General features: G+C 42.2%; 2 protein-coding genes across 8 annotated transcripts in view; one reads left to right on the top strand and one right to left on the bottom strand.

The window, feature by feature from the left end:
- Window positions 1-304: 304 nt before the first annotated feature.
- On the bottom strand, window positions 305-2770 carry LOC6624551 (uncharacterized). The gene is made up of 3 exons (XM_002046373.4): window positions 2533-2770; window positions 1776-2467; window positions 305-1023 (listed from the first exon to the last, which is right to left on the bottom strand). The coding sequence occupies exons 1-3, from the start codon at window positions 2708-2710 to the stop codon at window positions 628-630; spliced, it is 1266 nt and encodes a 421-aa protein (XP_002046409.3). The 5' UTR covers window positions 2711-2770; the 3' UTR covers window positions 305-627.
- A 212-nt stretch (window positions 2771-2982) lies between these two features.
- The window catches only part of Dscam4 (Down syndrome cell adhesion molecule 4), a 53402-nt gene continuing 41753 nt past the window's right edge, over window positions 2983-14631 (top strand). For 3 of the 7 annotated variants that reach the window (XM_032434456.2, XM_032434459.2, XM_032434460.2), the window contains exons 1-2: window positions 2983-3090; window positions 13568-13932. In XM_032434456.2, coding sequence (XP_032290347.1) covers window positions 13881-13932 — 52 coding nt within the window. In that variant the 5' untranslated portion in view covers window positions 2983-3090; window positions 13568-13880. Of the gene's footprint in view, window positions 3458-13567; window positions 13933-14631 lie in introns of all 7 variants that reach the window. The other 4 variants (XM_032434458.2, XM_070207776.1, XM_015175468.3 and 1 more) reach the window with 4 other exon arrangements.

The raw sequence follows: 14631 nt of genomic DNA, 5'->3' as shown, positions 1-14631 counted from the left end.
AATGCGCCCACGCCTAGCTGTTCGGGCTACCTTTTTTGCGCTCCTTTGGCCCCGTTTTTTGTTTTGCCAAACAATAAAAGCAAATTTTTCTAAAATTTCATGTCGCCTCTGGCTCCAGTCCCCGCCCCCTCCTCCGGCTCCGGAAAAAAGGGGGTGTGAAGGGTGTTGGAGCAGCCCAAGCTATTTGCAATTTAACTTTTTGCCACACGGACAGACAGACAGACAGACACGGCCGTAGCTAAGGGGTGGGCATGGCAAAACAAGGACACGTAGCTCAACAGAGCTTTAGTTTTTAGTTGGCTTTTATTAACTTTTGTGTGTGCGTGTGTGTGTGTGTGAGGAGGAGACCGGGGGGGGGGGGGGGTCTATGGGTGTGCATTGATGTTGTTCAGACAGTTCCACTTATTTTGGGCATAAAAGTTGCGCTATTACCGAGATTTGAGACGGTGCGTTGTCCCTCACAAAGGACTGCCCAATTTACAGTTAATTCAAACATTACCAACACCCTCCTGACAGGAGATAGGCGCCTCCCTAACTCCCTGCCCGCCCGGGGCGGTGCAAACCCATCGCTGCACCACGTTCTGCACAATTTAACTTTTGTAGTTTGATTTTACGTTTATATATTTTTTAAAGACTGCGACCCCGTTTGCGACTCGGTGGCGGCGGAGGAGGAGGAGGTGGTGGTGGTGGTGGTGGCGGGGGTGGAGGTAGAGTAGGCGGCGGCGGTGGCGCCTTGCCCTTCGGGAGCTGCTGCTGCTGCTGCTGCTGGTGCGGCGGCGTCAGCGCCGGCGAGGGCAGCGGCGATGCCCGCACGGGCAGATAATCGATTTGAAAATAGTCGGATATGAACCGGCTGCTGATCATGTTCAGCTCGAGGCCCTTGGCCAGCATTGCGAAGAGTCCCTTGCCGCGCGCCTGCTGCTCGCGCAGTTCCATGGTGGCGGCTATGTTCGAGGCGGGATCGCCCGCCGTGGACTTGACGATCAGCTCGCAGTAGTTGCGAAAGACCTGATGACCCAGCGTCTGCAAGAGAATGGAGAGAACTGTGGAAGACAGCTGCAACCGACTGCGCAATACTCTGTTCACGGTGGGTGACTGTACCCCAGTGCAACTCGAACTTCTAGGTAAGATTTGGTAGATTTTTGCTATAAGTGAGATGTTGGTCGTGGACGGGGACGAATCTTTTCAGGAGATCGCATTTGATAGCTCTAGCAAATGTTAGCCGGAACAATGGATGGCTTAAACTAAGACTGAAGCCCACAGGCAGTTCCTGTCAAACTGTGAGCTTCAGAATATGTGGGCATAGATCAGATCTTTAAGAGGTTTTCAGAAAAATCTAAACAATAAAATCTGGATTATTTACTCCTAGATTGTAATCCCAATGCAACGACTTTCAAACTGTGTCTTGGGGAAGCATCGACTTTTAGTGGGGGCAAGTTTTAAGAGGTCTCCAATAGTAAATCTTAATTACACGATTTGGGTGTAAGGAATCTGATTAATTGGGTTGTCTATTCCATTTTGGGTCCAAAAAATCTGGTCACTGGGAACTGGAAAAGCCAATGCCCATCCCGTTCGTTAGGAGTTCAACTACCTAATTCTGTAACCCCTTTCCAAGTGGGCAAAGCAACAGACGCGGACAATGATTTCCATCGCTAGCTCTAGGATGCAGACAGACGGACATAACAAAAGCCAATACACGCCTACTCAACATGTGAACAGAGCATCAGACTAGCAGCTAATCCAGATTGGGAGCCCCCAAGAAGCTGCCAACTTACAGTCACCATCAGGTGGGCGACGCTCATGCGTTTGTAGCGCTCGCCAAAATCAACCGTGGTCATGAAGAAGCAGAACTTGACCAGAAAGGGCACCGCAAAGCAATAGCAACGCTGGGCGTAGAGCAGGCGATGCAGCAGGAGGAGCATATTGTGTGAACGCAGACGCAGACCCATATTGGCCGATTGCCAACGGGGCAACAGGACGCCCCAGTCGGCGGAATTGAGGTTCTGATTGACATCGACCAGGCCGTAGGCGATCCACTTGTAGCAAATGGGCGCCTCAAAGTACGCCGGCAGCGGCATCTCGGCGCCATCAAACTCCAAAGCCAAAATGAAGTCGAAGCGTATGCCGCGATTGTGGGCGCCCCGCTCCGCGGCGAACACCTGATGGGCAAAGGGCACACGATTATAGCTAAGCGCCGTGTACTTGATGTCGTATATGGCGCCCCAATAGCCGGCTATGCAGGCCACCTGGGCGATGGCGCGCTGCAGATCCTGCTGCAGACGCAGATTCATGCATTTGGGATTTATCGCGTTGCCGAAGAAAAACGGATGCGTATAATTTGATCTGTAGAGCTGAACGCTGCGCTGTTTCTCATTAAAGCTGGGCGTCAGTGCGATGGGCAGCCGTATGGTCAGGAATATCTCAAATCCCAGTGGCATATCCATATTGATTTGGCTAACAAATGCCGCTGCAAACGAGAGCCTGCCTCATTATATTAATTGACTGCAGTGTGTGTCTGCCCGCAAGGCTTACCCGTCTTGCGCAGCTCGCCCAGATAGTCCTTGAACATGGAATTGTTCTTGTGCAGCTGATTGACGATCGCATCGATCAGCAGCTTGGCGTCGTGCACGAAACGATGATGCTGCTCCTCGTCCCCATGAAAATTGAATGCCATCAGCTCAAAGGTGTCCACAAAATTGAGCATAGCCATACTGCTGCTCTGACATTTCGTTGCCAAACACACACAAACAATTGTTCAGTGTTGAGCAATTGGGTGACAGCTTTCCAAATGTGGCGTTGCCAGATCGCCAGAAGCGCGCACTACGATCAAATGGCGTGCAGGCCAAAGTTGTGCGCTTGCATTCTGGAATGAATGAAATTCGAATGGCATCCAATTACTACGCGTTTTACTACGTCGCATCGGTAGCCACGTGGCTTCTGCGCACTGGTTTACAGCATCCACGTGCCCAAAAAGTCCACGGCAACGGCATCTCCAGCTTTGGCTAGCACAATGTGAATTCAGTTGCTGTTCGACGTTCCTCGCGTGCGGTTGTGCCTGGGCCCTGCACTCATTTTACCAGAGCGGCAAGTGTTAGTCTCCTTCCTTTCGCACTCATAGAGAGTGACAGCTATTCAATTTACCGTTGTCTGCGTTGGCAGAGAGCGCGCCGGCGCTGTAGCTAGTCTGTGGAGTTTGTGTACGAAAGAGCGTGTGAGGTGGCAAAGTGCAATAGCTGTCGAACTGCAACAGCAACAACAACAGCAAACAACAACTGGAACAATAACAACAACAAATATAACGGCAACGTGCGCGCTGTATAAATACATTGCACGTCTGTGCGTGTGTGTGCGTGTGTTAGTGTGTATTGGTGTAGATACTACGAGAAACTGCAGTGCAAAAGAACGAAGCGCCCGGCAACAAGACAACAATAACAATAACAACAATAACAAAGGCCATGTAAGAAATGCTTTACGCGCAAAATCCCGTTGATAAAGTTGCGTCTAATGAAAGCTGGCTCCGCCAGACTTTAGCCCCTGTTTCCAGCTCCTGCTTCTGCCCTGTCGCGCAAATTGAAAATAAATTGAATTGCAGCAACGTGCAAAAATCAAGCGACAACAACAACAGCAGCTACAACTTTGTTGAATTTGTTGTTGTTGTTGTTGTTGCTGTTGTCGCCCGTGTTGGTAAACGCGCAAAGTGCAAAGTGTCTTTGGCCAAATTGCATGCAAATTCGTTTAGTTGATGGCAGCTCAAGACTTAAATGCGCTTCTAATGGATTTTATTTTTAACTTGCCGCATGTTGCACGTTGCAACAATGTATCGAGTGAATGTCTACTAAATGACTATCTAATACGTCGAGAGCATTACTCAAATTACATTTTAATAGTGGGTTTTGCGTTTGCAAAAGTTCTGGCAAGTTTTTAAAGCTCGTAGCTTGAATTCTGTTTCAAAGCCGGTTTTCCACTAGTTGAATGCGACGCAGCATGTTAATGCTGCTTGCAAATTTAACATGCGGCAGACAACCTTTATGAAATTCTGGTATTTGTTTTTATGTATTCGCAGTGTATATTTTACCAGTTTGTATTGCTCTTAAGTGGGAAATAATTTGAAACCTGCTTTTATTTTACAAGTGTGTTGCATTACCTTAAAATAAAATACAGCAAAGGCTCTATAAGCATGGCCATCTTTATTATTTGGCCATATAAAATAGTTCCAAATCCTTTCCCTGGCTTATCATACATCCGTCGGATGCTAATTTCTTGTACAACAAACGTAATTAAAATAAAATAAGATTTTCCGAATATAATTAAGCTTTTCATTCTATAAAAAAGTTGACTGAGAAATTTAAGAAATATTGAAATATTCAGCAATACGCGAGTTCTAGAAAAGGTTTTGAAACGTTCATTGGCGCTCGAGAAAGTTTTGAAGGCTCTCCTAAGAAAAGTTTATTTAAGAAAGGTTCCCTGAAACTGCATAGAAAGGCGATTTAGCTTTATAGCTTTAGATTTTCTCAAGTATGTCGCACATAAGGACTTTATTACGACCCAAGGCAGTTTAGTTTATTTCTTCGAGGATTAATTGCCTACAACTTGTGCTCATAATCATTTTAAATGCTTTAAGCATAGCTTTGTTTTAGCTTGCCCCACAATTCTCAACCCATCGACCCCTCAAACCACCCACCCGCTCATCAATAAGGCATATGCCCGTGCGGCACTTGAAGCGTATGTAAACCAGCCGCCTTAGTGTTTGCCGCGTCTTCACGTGTGGCGCGTGTGTCGCCCATTAAGTGCCTGCCCCAATCCTTTCGAGCTCCGGCAAATTGAAAGACACGTTTAGCGACGCTTTCACGTAGCCAACGACGACGTCCTTTCACGTCCTGCGTCTGACTTTGCAGCTGTTTGCAACCTTTTCGTAATTGCCATTTAATTGTTTGACATTTTCCTTGTTTTTATTTTTATTTTCCTTTATATATTTGCGAGCTGTGCTCGGAATTTGAAAATGTTCGTTCATGATGTCGAGCTGCGTTTTGCCGTGCAATTAGAGCCAGGCAGCTGCCAAGTGACTTATTTACTGCAATTAGGGCGACTTTTGAGGCAGCATTGTTTCAGGCTTAGAGGCAGGCATAAATAATCCTTATGCCGGCCGACCGCAGGGTAAGAGACGGCAGTGGAGGGGGGGGGGGAGGTTGGGGTTGCCTATTGATTTTAGGAAACGAGCTGCAGCTGCTGCAAAATGCGGCGCGTTCGGCTATATATGCAACTATTTTGAACGTTGCCGCCATGACAAACTATAAATCTGTCTGTGCCGGCATGCACACTATATACTACTACTACTACTATATATATATGTATATGCTGCACACACGAGGCTGCACACACACACACGCACACGCACACGCACACAAAATTTATCGATTGGCGCATACACACGCTGGACACAGACGAGTGTGTCGCCTGATGCTGCCTGCTGCCTGCCGCCTGCTGCTGTTGCTGTTGCTGATGTGTAGTAAAAATCGCTCGTATTTCATGCGGAAGTGACCACACACACACACACACACACACACACACACACGCACACGCACGCAATGTACAAAATGGCCGCCCATGTGCGTAGTAGTTGTCGTAGTAATTGTTGTAGCCGGCAACGTACGATAAATGGTTTGGTTTATTTAAATTTGTTGCCGTGCAGCATCCAGTTAACAGTTAACAGTTACTATCATATATATAAGACTCGCTCAACAGCTGAAGCGGCTCACACTGCGTATACGCAATGTGCGTATGCGCAATGCAAAGTTTGCTTCGTGCGTAGTAAAAAATAAAAGCTGCGAATGCGACGCCGTTTGTTGCCGTCTCATTAATTAGCTGGCGCAGCAAGTTTCACTTTTTTTTCTTGTGTCGTTGCTGTCGACCCTAATCCATCATTTACCACAAAAGTCACGTACCGCAGCCAGGCAGGCAGCCAGAGCTAGAAAAGGAAACTTCCACTCGGAAGAAAGTTCATATAACTTTAACACACACAGTTGGGGTTGTAAGTGAACAGAGGGAGGGGGCGAATGCGACTGCCAAGTTTGTTGTAACAAATTAAGAAATCACTTTCGCGCCGCCAGCAAAATATGCACACCGAGAGTTGCCTGCAAGCCAGCTGCAGTTCATATACCCTTTCACTGGGCTCTGTTCATTTAGTCACGTGTTGTGTAACATCTGGCATGACATCAAAAATGTTCACCCTTCTCGCTGTCTGCTGCAAATAGACACTTGGGCAAACAAACAGCCCAGCTTTAAAGCTAGCTTTGATTTTAGATAAGCAGAGAAATGTCTGCCTGTTCAGGCTAATAGATCGCAGATCACTTTGTTATATAGCCAAAGGAACTATCTGTTCTGACAGACTGCCTATAAGTCCCACAGCTGCAATAGGAACACTTTATCTTAAATTAGGTCTTAATATGAACTTCTTTATTCGTTTCCAGGATATCCTAACCAAAGATAAGCCAACCCATATATGAAACAATATATTCTCTTCATATATTCATGTCTTCTCTTTTCTTTAAAATTTCCCAACCAAACTTAGTAAATATCAGCTTCAATATGCTTTCAGGACATGAGAGACATCCTGATCAAACATATTAGCTATATATATTGCATAGCTACAGAAACAATCCTTCGAAGTGGGCAACTGTTGTCTACATTTTATTGCAGTTTTTTCTTTTCCATCTTTTTTGTATATCCAAACTAAACTCGGCAATTATGAAGCTCATTTGCTTGGAGCAACAATTCAAACAGTTTCTGTGCACACAGCAAAATTTTCTTACTGAATTTGAGACTTGTTTCCTTTGTAAAAAATATTTAGAAAATAGCTAGAAATTGTTTTTAACAACACGAACTTGTTCTAACATTTAGAGATTCTTAATTGTTGTAGCCTTACTCTATAAATTTTCTTTTAGCATTTTTTTGAGTGTATGAAGTTGACTTTGTCCGACTCGTCACATAAATATAGCACTCTTCTTGTTATAAAAGTGTATATAAATGCAAGGGTGTATTATTTTTGGCAAGCCAAATGCAGCCTATTTCCTGTTTTCTACACGCAACCCCCTACACTTTCCTCCCCCCGTGTCGCAACTCCCCTTCATGATTCTCGCCCACCGGCTGTCAAAAGCGACAGCCCTAAAACAGACGCGACCCAAAAGTGTTGCACAAAACAAATGCCAAAAGGGCGCCGAGATATCAAGTTGATATATGAATGAGCCCTCATATATATACATATATTATATATATATATATATATATATATATATATATAGACATATGAATGTATGTGAATATGTATATCTGTTTGGCTGGTTACGACCTGAGCTCGGCTGGCAAACAAGTTTTTTGTGATTGGCGTGTGACATTTTCAGCGCAAAAGCTCGCGAGCTGCCTGCTGGTATTTAAAATTTTCGCATTTATGTTTATGTCTGTCTATGGACATGATTGATGTGCAGCAGTGTGAGGGGGGCAGTGAGGGGGGTTTTTGCGTTGAGGTGCCGACAAAATGTCAAGAAAGGTCCAAAGCAAAAAGCGTTCGTTGGCAGACAGCGCAGCGGGAAAACTTAAGCATTTGCTCAAGTTGGGGCAAGTTAAGAGTTCTTCTGGACTAAAATATGTAGCATACTTTTATGGGCTGAGCCTTGGCTGAGCCTTGCAGCCCAATTACTGCTACTTACTTTTTTACTAAGTGAAAACTAGCTACTTTTTTAATTAGTGAAAACTCAGAATTGCAATTAATACTATGAATCAAACGTGAAGGTGATAAAGTTGCCAGATGATAAAGAAGGTCAGCTACAATTTGAACCAAGCCAACAGAAAACGTTGGTTCAAAATTAAACAAACTTTATTGGGATATCCAGCAAAGCTAAAAAATGTTGTCTGTATACCTGGTTTTTATACAAAAGAGCAGCGTTTTTTTTTTTAAACTGATTGGGAAATATAACAAAGTAAATGTCTTCTGTTTGATGAATCGATGATTGTCTTATGTCGTTAACTGCATGCGCTTTTCATTCACAAACTGTTTTGGTTCAAAGAAAAATATGGTTTCTTTACAGTGAATAATATCTTTCAATTTTGTAGGCTAGTGTTTGGCTTTTGTTATAGCTCGAGCTATTGTCTCGGCTCTGCAGCATTTGATATATATTTTTGACAGCTTCAAAGGCTTTCCCTTCAGTTTTTTTTTTTGCCTCTATGTGCACGATACGAGCTTATTTGGCAGCTGCCTACTTAATATGTCAACGCAACTATTGTTTCTGCACTTTGGCTCGAGTATTTTCACCCTTTTCCTGCATATTTGGCAATAGCTTTTCTCTTTAGTTTCTACCCACATTTTACTTAACCCAATATTTTGCTCGTTAGTCATAAAAAACAAAAGCCCAGCAGAGTGTGGCGTAGTAAAAGCCAAAGGCAAGGAAAAATCACTGAGCAGCAGCAGCAACAACAACAATAACAACAACAACAAGAACAACAACAACAACAGCAACAAGAACTACTCAACACTGGCATCAGCTGCTATGTGCAAAAAGTTTATGACTTTAGACCCATTTTGTGTGTTATGCAGCGACGGCGGCGACGCTGAACTCAATTTTTTACCACTGAATCACAGCACAAACCCCTTGCCCTAAATAGTGGGCGGGGCGGGCGTGGCACAGAGGCACATCCACCAGGTCGATTCTGGCTTACCTTGCCTCTTACCTTTGCCCCCGCTTTGGCCCACACTATCTGACGGCGTGGCTGACGTCGTTGCTGTTTTTAAATGATTTCTATGTGCACTTCAGGCAGCTAAACAACAACAACAACAACGAGTGCATTTGCATATTTAATATACCCTGTAATTATAAATATATGGCTAGCCAAGGCTAGCGGCCTGCCTTTCGGCAAAAAACTCTTATTGTGGTCTATATTCCTGTCAGATTAGACATGTTCGTTTGTCTGCAAGTCCGTCTGATCAATTCAAATTCAAAATTGAAGGTTTTAACTTAAAATGTAGGGTATTTAGTAGGTACCTTTGTCATATTCAACAAGGCTGAAAACTGGTTGCCATTTTGGAACCTGCAAATTCTAATATAACAGAAACTAAACTGAGCCTTATTAAGCTTTAAGATAAACAAATTTTGGGGTAGACCCCGCCCCCAATTCAGAAATAACTCCAATTCTCCCAATCATTGCATTTATCGAACCATTTTTGATAGATGCACATTTTGAGTAGAATTGAATGTCTAGCCCGCGTTTTGTATATGAAAATATTTATGGCTTACAATATATTCATTACAACGGGCATTTGTAATACCAAAAAAATACTTAGATACACCAAAATTGGCAATTACAGTTTCTGCAGCTTATAATTTACAACTGGTTTTAGCTGTTAGCTCAAGGAGAGAGAGTATTGCAAATTGACGACCCTTCAATTCAAAATAGGCTTATCAAGTTTAACAAAGTTGCAAATGTGTATCAAACAGGGTATGCGAGTCTGTCGCAAGTTTGCGTTCCTGTATATAGTCCTATTATATGCATATAATATGCAACTAGATGTTGTTGCTGCTTTTTGTTGGCTGTGGAGCACTCAGTGCACAGTTTCGGTATATTTCTCGCTTTCTGGTCTATTGATTTTCTGCTAAAGTTTTATTTATTTTTATTTTTTCTTTTTTGATAGTGTTTTGTCTCGTCGCTGCATTTGTTTGTGGCCAGTCAGCGGGACAGACGGGGTCCGGGTCTGGCCTCGGTCGGCCAGTGTTACAATGCAACAGACAGAGGCTGGAAACACGCTGGCAACGGCCGTTGTTGCGGCCATTGTTGTGTAGCCTGGTCCATAGGACACGCTGGCCCCGGCATTGTATTGATTTTTTGCTTCTGCGGGCAACCCTTTTCGCAGGCAGCGGCTGCTGCTGCGGAATGCGAGATGCGAGATGCCATATAAAAAGTCATTAGTGAGAGAGGGTTCTGGCCGGAGGTAGCTTCGAGTGCATAATGGCACAATTTAAATACGAGTGCGCAGGCATGTGAATGAACCTGCAGCATGCAGCATGTGGCATTCAGCATGTGGCATGTGGCATGCAGACCATTTAAGGCCCGGCCCACGCGGCGTATGCGCAATGTGCTGCACCTATATTTTCTTCTTAGTTTTTCTGGCGCTCATGCCCACGCAAAACAATAAACTAAAAGCCATTTGCTTTTGATTTATTGACGCACGTACATGGCAAGGCGGCAGTCAGCCGTGCCACATGCAACAAGCTGAGCGAATGGAGTTTCGGACATGTTCGGAATCGATGGCGTAATGATTATCTATTAAAATAAATCACGTATTTGGCAACAGGCGCCGCCGACTTGAGCAATTTTTGCCAAAGTGTCGAAGTCTATAAATTGCAGACGTGTATGCCCTCTCTCTCTTTCTGTTTGTGTGCGCGAGTGTGTGTGTGTGTGTGTATTTGAGTGAGTGTCTTCTGGATGGTCGCGTTCCTTTGCTGCAAATATCGTGCTGGCATCGAGCAACAAATTGCCGCTGACAGGCCGTCAGACAGGCCGCTTCAGCAAAAAGCCAACGGCGACAACGTTAAGTGTAATATAAATATATCCAACTTGACTGCAAAGTGTTTAAGCCCTTTTTTTTGCTAAAGGCCAAGACGCAACGAGCAGCAGCTAAGTGAAATAGACATAAGAAGCGCTTACAAAGGGCATATGACAAAAGCGCACAAAGTCTTCTGCTGAGCCTTCAAAGACTCCAATCCATCTATACGAACTACTTCGCTCTCATGTTACTTTACTTTGGTTAAGTACTTTTCACATTCCAAGTTTCTGTTGCGCTTGAAAATTCGCGAAATTGAGGCGAAAGAGTTTTCGATAAAGTGGCATTGGTTTTTTTTTTTAAGCGTACGCTAAATAAAATTTATTTTAGTTAGTTTAAATATCATTCAAAGTTTTAGTTGTGCCTAAAAGTTGTCGAAATTGAGGTGAAATTGTCTAAAGATAAACTGTCATTCGGTTTGGTTTTTTCTTAGCAATACGCAGTTGATTCGTAAAATGTTTTTTTCTAGTTTTATTTAATTTACATTCCAAATTTTGTTTACGCCTAAAATCTGGCGAGAGCAGTGCGATCTACTTCAAGCTTAAGGCTTTCGAGCCAAAATGAAGAAAATTCCCATCACTAGTAAATAATGTAGATGAGGCTTTAGTTAGACAGATTCCATAATATACATAAACTGACAGATCTTGTTTGATTCACAAGTTATTTATTAGCTAAGCTTGAAGTATTGCGAAATAAAAGCGAAACGTGCTTTCAATTCGCCAAAATGTTTTATGAAAGTCTAAAGCATACTTTTAGGAGCTTTCAGATATTGAGTTACTTTTTTATATTATTATATTATATATATGTGTTACAGTATAAACTGCGTTTATTTGTAATTGAAATTCAGTTGTTATTGTCTTTGGGAACACACGTGTTGGTTGGCATTACACATTTGTTACGGCTTACTTGACTCGAATTGCATAGGCAAATCTGCTTAGGCATGCAATTTTCTATAATTTTCCGTATATATTTTTTTTTGTCGTTCCTCTACCTTTTGCTGTGTTGTTGTTGTCGCACTTTCGACTAATTGCCAGCAATTTAGCAAACGTTGCCAGTGCACTGCGGCGTATGCGTAATATTTATGCTTTTCCCCCATCTCTCTCTCTCTCTCTTACTCCACTTCTCCCTTTCTCACTCTCTCTATCTGACTTTTGTTTGCCGCTGTGCATGCCCAGTGCGCACATTTGCCGCATAATTGCCAAGTCATGATTTTTCACACACCAAAACCGAAAAACAAGAAAGCAACAAAAAAAAAAAAAAAATTGCATGAAAATACAGAACAAAAAAGCATAAAGAAAACTGTTCTAGGAAAGATTTTCACAGTGTTTGCCGTTGATATTCGCACTGGGCATAATTTCCATGTTGCTTAAACGGCACTTTTGTTGCTGCTGCTGTTGCTGCTGCTGCTGCTTCGGGTCTCAGTTCCAGTCGCTGACTTCAGTTTATCGTTATTGACAGTTTTTTTCTTTACTGTGCAGTGTCCTTTATTTTGTGCCCTGTTCGCACAGCGTAAGCGAGTATATTTGTTTCGTGCAATGTCTGCTCGCATGGCACGAGACAGTTCTTATACATTGTTGTATATATTAACTTCCCAAAGAAAGTGATAAATATTTTTAGAAGTGCCCCAGCAAGGGGCGAAAAACTCCAAAAACTAGAATTCCTACAGATCAGTCTAAAAATGCTGTGGTCTAGCACAACCAGACCCCACAGATTAGAAAAATGTTTTCATCCCGAAACCACAGTTTGCAAGCCACTGTCTTGTGTTTACAATAGGTAATATATTTAAATTGAGCCCAAACTTGTACACATATCGTACTTCTACCTTACAACACGCACCTATTAATATAGAAAATGTCTTCTATTTTAAAATCACAGTTTGAAAGTCATTGGCTGTGTGGTTACAGTTTCGGAGTCTTCAGTTAAATGATAGACTCATTTTGACTGATTTAGATGAATGCCAGACTTTCAAACTTATAGTTTGAAAATCATAGCTTACAGTTTGTGAGTCACCAGCCCAACAATCAAGTTAATTCGTTTTCGACTGAGTTCTACTGATTTTTACCCTTTGAACAGAGTATGGCACAGTCGGTTGCAGCCGACGGCAATTATCAAACTTGTTCTTCCTCACACTTCTTTTTCTTCTTCTTCTGCTTCTTATCAAGCGGCTGTCCCTTTTGCATAGTTTCCGTAACGAATTTTCTTTTAGTTTTGCACAACATACAGGATCTTACCTTGGGGAGTGCTGGTGGAATTTTTGGACTGGTCACAGGGCAAGTTAATGTCATGTCAACCCGAGCAGACACACAAACACACACACACACGTGTTTAGTCAGAGAGAGAGAGAGAGAGAAAAAGAGAGTGTCGGAGGAGAAGTGAGGGAGTAAAGGGAGGTAGGGGAGGGGTTGCATGTCATGTAGGGAGGCTTAGGAGCATGATATCTGTTCACTTGAGCTCAACTTATGGCGCTCCAATTTCGCGCTGATGCATAATTTTTGCCGGCGCGCATTAAAATGCGCTCAAAGGGGCGCAAAAGCCAGCCAGGAAAAAGGAAAAACTAGGGAAAAACTCTGGGCAAAAATCAAGGAAAATGTATATGCATATATATATAGTATATTGCACTGCGCTGTGAGGGTAACGCCAGCCTTTGGCTCGTTTATCTTTGCTTCTACTGGGCGACGGGCTCAAGTGCTTGTGTGTGTGTGCATGCTAGTGTGCGTGAGTGTGCGTGTGTGTGACTGTGTGTGTGACATGATTAATATCCCCGCTGACAGTTGACTGACTGTCGTCAAGTGAAATCAAAAGCGTTGCATGCAAAAAAAAAAAGGGAAAAAACAACTTCAACAACAACTGCGCAGCTTTAAAACATTTGCAAGAGCACCGACATTTGCCATTTGAAAAATCACTGTAAATTCCGGGGTCAAAGTTCGTCGAACTAAGTACTTGGTGCAAATCACATAAATATTCGGTATTTTCTAACAGCTTTCTAGCGCTGCCTTCAGCCGCATTAAACATTTTAATGAATTTCGAAGCGCGCCAAACATAAATAAATAACAACAAAAACAAAACAAAAAAAAGAAAACAACAACAGAACCATTAAAAAGCTTCAATCACAGCGTAAATCTGTTCATGTGTGCCCAAAAGAAAACAAAAGGAAATTAAATAAACAGCAAAGAGGAAGGGAAAGAGAAAAAAGCAACACAAACAAACAAACAGAAAAAAAAACACCAGCGAAATTCGGCGTTTAAAATACACACATAAAAAATGTAATGGAAAGCATTAGTGCTCATAAAAAATGGATTTACACAGCCTTTTTAAGGCTGTCCTGATCCTGTACATCATACGAGGTGAGTTCCATTTGCGGCAGCATCCTTTGACAGCCAAATGTCTGTCTCTCGATTGTTGCCAGCACCAAAAATGTTTTACATATAAATATACTATATTTTTTTTTGTACATACATATATATATTTTATGTAATGTACTAACTAAAATCTGAACACCTGAAGCGAGAAAATCTATTTGGTTTTTTCTTTTTCAATATATGCAATCATATTTTAAATTCAATATTTGCATTTATTTCAACTGTTTGAGAGCCAAAAAAATTGAGTTTGTAGAGCGTGGCATAAAGTATTTTGTTTTAATTATATTATATTTAAGCTTAAATAAATTTTTTTATATTTTTTCATATACTTTTGAAGGCGTTTGACGTTTATTTCTATTCTTCTTTTGAATAAATAAATAAATTAAAAAATTTGTTTTAAAGTGTCAGCAATAATTTGTTTTATATATTTGAGCTTACATAGAAAACTAATAGGAATATTTGAAATATGCCCAGAAGTTGCTTAGATACATATCACATAAATTTCATGCTCAATTTTTGTGCATGAAAATATGAATATTTTGAGCAAAAACTTCATAAGTCATAGGTTTTCATCGATAAACTTGTTCAGCTCTGAATATATAACGCATACGTCCAGTGTTACCGTTTATTGAAGCAATTTTCTTCAGTTCTTTCATCAAGTTTCTTGCCGCATTCTTATATCAT

The sequence above is a fragment of the Drosophila virilis genome, chromosome 3 (genome assembly GCF_030788295.1).
Source record: "Drosophila virilis strain 15010-1051.87 chromosome 3, Dvir_AGI_RSII-ME, whole genome shotgun sequence".
Lineage (NCBI taxonomy): Eukaryota > Metazoa > Arthropoda > Insecta > Diptera > Drosophilidae > Drosophila > Drosophila virilis.
Note: the sequence above shows the minus strand (reverse complement) of the source record. Positions and strands in the feature narration are given on the sequence as shown.